The sequence below is a fragment of the Cyphomyrmex costatus genome, unplaced genomic scaffold (genome assembly GCF_001594065.2).
Source record: "Cyphomyrmex costatus isolate MS0001 unplaced genomic scaffold, Ccosl1.0 scaffold158, whole genome shotgun sequence".
In the NCBI taxonomy this organism is placed as follows: Eukaryota; Metazoa; Arthropoda; class Insecta; order Hymenoptera; family Formicidae; genus Cyphomyrmex; species Cyphomyrmex costatus.
In genome coordinates, this window is record NW_017275587.1 from 502,193 (window position 1) to 506,305 (window position 4,113).

The 4,113-nt window shown below is 41.9% G+C and overlaps 1 protein-coding gene across 1 annotated transcript; it reads right to left on the minus strand.

Annotated features, from left to right (window-relative positions):
* Positions 1 to 1,373: 1,373 nt before the first annotated feature.
* CPR3 (cuticular protein 3) lies at positions 1,374 to 3,014 on the minus strand. The gene is made up of 2 exons (XM_018536671.1): positions 2,943 to 3,014; positions 1,374 to 2,308 (listed from the first exon to the last, which is right to left on the minus strand). Exons 1-2 carry the CDS (start codon positions 3,012 to 3,014, stop codon positions 1,433 to 1,435), a joined length of 948 nt encoding a protein of 315 aa, XP_018392173.1. The 3' UTR covers positions 1,374 to 1,432.
* Between the last annotated feature and the right edge of the window lie 1,099 nt (positions 3,015 to 4,113).

A 4,113-nucleotide genomic window follows, 5' to 3' on the forward strand; every position in this document is an offset into this window, starting at 1 on the left:
TCTATATATATATATATATATATATATATATGTGTGTGTGTATATATCGATGTATAACTTTTCTCGATAATAAAAAATTATTTTTTTTATGACAAACAAATTTGCGTTTTGAAAAAAATTAAGTGTATATTACGCAGAATATAATTCTCTGAAATGTAAAATGTTTCGTTCGATAATTGAGATAATTTCTGTGCATGTGTCATGGTTACGTATAAATATACCCTTTTCAAGAAAAGTCGGCGACGTAGGGGAGGGATAATGACGTATTATAAAAACATAAGGGTTCTTTTTATCGCAAACTACCAATCAAGAGCAAAATGAAGACATTCCGAGGATGAATACTGCAATTATCATGTTTTTATGATTTGTGGACTAATGGTCGTAATAATGATCTCCTTTTCATAAATTAAATGCGACGCGCGTAGCCGAAGGTCGTCTTACGTGCATGCGTGTATTATACGTACATGCGTGGCATATTGTTGCGTAAACACGACACAGGGGCCCAGGTGCGTGTAACAACAGGCCCCGGGACTTACGTAATACCGAACGCTGTGCTGGATGGATCGAGCCCCAACATGACAGCTGACCGACTCGCGGTCGGTTCGCGACGTTGATGACATTGATCGACGCATCGGTACATCCAGAGTTCGTCGCTTTTACTTGTTGCGCACATGCCACCCAGTTTTTGTGGCCTAAGGTACGTAATCAATCAAGATATATTGACCGTCTCGTCAGCGGTCTTTTATCATTTCGGCCAATTACACTTTCTTCGTGTTTTCCGGTTAGAACAAATTAAGGCCAGTATTTATAGTCGGTTCTTATTTAAAACACGTTTTAAGTCTTGATGTCATAAATTTATCACTGGCCAGGATTCGTATAATCTGTACTTATATCAAGACCGTTTTAAGTAATGTCTTGAGCTGCTAACACGGTCCTTTGATTGATTCGTATACTTAAGATAGTCTTAAATATAAAAATGGAGTATGAATATCAGCCAAAGTACACGCCATAGATGTCAATTAGAGAAATTTTATGGAAAAATATACTATCGGATTAGTGAAAAATTGGAACGAATAGTGTATGATATTCGATTTTGTGTTTTCCAATTATATTCAATAATTTTTTCTCGCGTCATTTCAATAGTGTTTTTTATAAGTCCCAAAACAATAGATATAGTAAAAACTTTAAGAAGTTGATTACTCATAGTCATTATTTTCTCACACTTCTTTGCAATTGATCAATTCTTATACGTTAAAAGTTTACACTTACTGTATTTCAATACAAAGGGAACAGAGAGTCGGGAAAAAACAAGATGATGCGTACACCATGTATAAGTAACTCATGGCAAACAGTTTATTCTAGTTTTTGTCGTCAATAATCTTAACAAATAACACGGAATGACAATAATTCGAGGTAGATACGAGTTGATGATTTACGTCAACGCGGCGGCGGGGGTATAAGCCAGGCCATTGAGGGGTGCGGCATAGGCGAACGGCGAGGAGTACGCAGCACTGTATGCGGCATAAGGGTAAGCGGGATACGTGGCTATCGCCTTGGCAGTAGCTGGGAGACCGATCAATTGAGGATTGGCGACTTGTCGTTCGATTTGTCCAGCCGTCTGTCCGACGATCCGTGCGGATTGTCGCGCGATCTGTTGCTCCTGCTGCTGTTCTTGTGGTTGGTGCTGTTGGATCCGTAATTTCGACGGCCGTCTCTGCTGCTCTTGCAGTTGCTGCAGTTGTCGCAGCTGTTGCTGTTCCTGTTGCTGCTGCTGTTGCTCCCGTAGCCGCTGCAACTGTTGCAGCTGTTGACGTTGGATCTCCCGCTCGCGCGTCGTTGGTTGCACTTTTAAGGGACCCGACCGAGCGTCGAGTACCTCGACATCGGAATCGGGCCCGACGGCGGGAATCGACGGCGCCGGGGCAGCGGCGGGTACTGCCGGTGCGGCAACTGGAGTCAACGCGGCTGGTCTGAGCGGCAATACTGGTGCCGCGATAGCGGCGACCACCGGTTCTCTACTGACGATCGCGTTGAAGCCGTTGATCGGGTCCGCGGTGTACTCGACGATGCGACGCGTACCGTCGGCCTCGATCAGGCTGTAGCTGCCGCGCACGATGTCGCCGTTGCGGGTCTCGTACTGAGCCTTGGAGTCGCCGGTCACCGCGTCCTGCACGTCGTACGCGAAGCTGTACTGCGGCGCCGGGTCGAACTCCTCCAGCTTCGCCAGAGGCACCGCCGCTGCGACCGCTGGGACGGCGGGTACCACCGCCCCTCGAGCGAGCACCGCCAGTCCAAGAAAGAAAAAGAACTGAAAATTAATGTGAAATCAGCAACGCTTCAATTACCCCGTCGAGTCTCCGGGATCTTAAGAGCGAGAGCATAATCCATAAAAAAATTAACCAATCGAAAAATCCTGTATGCCGCCCTTCCTTTCCATGAAATAAAAGTCTTGAATTGCTTCAGCATCGATATATATTTTAGCTATTATATGTCCCACAACAGCTGCGTTCGATTTTGACGCTCACGTGTTATAAACTTCATTCCATCTTTTCTCCGCATACGTAATGAGCGGTAAAGGTAGAATGAAGCTACAGCTGAGAGAGCCTAAATCGAACGTGATCAAGATCTTTTTACACACCATTGGTAATTCGACGATAATTAGAAATATTTAGATAAGTGTGGGAACCAATTACGAAATACAATCTTCCGGACACAGTCATTTTAAAGAAGAGCTGAAAAGAAGATTCTAAATGCCTGAGTTTCTCTTCCAGCTTCTCTCTTCTCTCCCTTACCGTGTCGACCATGTTTGCGCGCAAGAGGATCACCAGAAGAGGACTGATACCTCGGGGTAAGATCGTCCGTACTTTTATACGTAGTCGCTTTTGTGTCATCTGACGACGATGATGTTCTCTAGAGCCACCTACGCCCCACCTAATCATTGCCTCTGTCTCCTTCTTTCTTTTTTTTTTATGTCTTCCTCTCGGGGGCCGTACGGTGACCTCCGTGATAATCATTGCGATGTACAAGGGGGTCCGACCTGCGGTTGTACCAATGTACGCGCGCTTATATGTTTCTTCATATCACCGCTGTCCGTTCGTACACGCGACTTGGATGCCAATATGCCGAAGACCCGAGACTTCGAGGCCGTTCGACGAAATCGGGGAACTATGTGTATCCCGAACACGCTGCCGAGAGACCCTCATCCTCTTTTTCCTCGCCTTTCTAACTGTCTATAAGATAATTATGCATACCTAGGAGAAACGGTACATATTAGTCTAATTTACATTATGCTTCCTATATGGTTGGTATTCATAGATTCTTATATTTCTTATACTTAAAACAATCTTAAGTACAGTATTTTATATTTTAAAACGATCTTATATCACAAGCCAATCACGAAATCCTATTATAGCATCTTAAGACTATAGATCTTAAAATAAGAACCAATGATAAATATGACCTATTTTTTACTTCTTATCTCTTGCCTCTTATTCTGTTTCTTCATTTCCTTTGTCGTCCGAGATAAAAGTTAATTGATTTGGGACGAAATAAGAAGAAAAAAACACGACTGTCGATCGAACGATCGCAAAGATAAAAAAAGACAATAGATAAAAGGCAAGAAACAAAAAGCATATTGTAGATTAGGCTTTAAAAGCAGAATAATTTACATTTTGGAATTAAAGGAAATTTTGTTGACAGCAAATTTCAGATATGACATCTCGATAAAAAAAATGCCAAAAGCTGTAATTTAAAAACAGTGACATATAACAAAAAAAAATCTTGCATAATATCAAATATTATTCTATTTCATTTTTATGCAATATATAAACTTTTTTTTTAAGAATACATGATAATGTTTTCTTGACGAATATAATTCTTGCAATAACTTTTCTGAGAGGAAGAACTGCTTTAAAATTATCAGCTCCGTAATGTTTGGAAAAAGATGGCCAAATGTATTGCCTAATGTATACACTAAACCTGATACGAACGAGCAATTGATAACCGAAATACGCGTAATCGTATCCAATGCACGTATTCATACGTGTTGTGTGCCAATATATCGAATACAGACGGTCTATCAAGGCTGTTCGACGAAAGTATGAAGACAGCCAC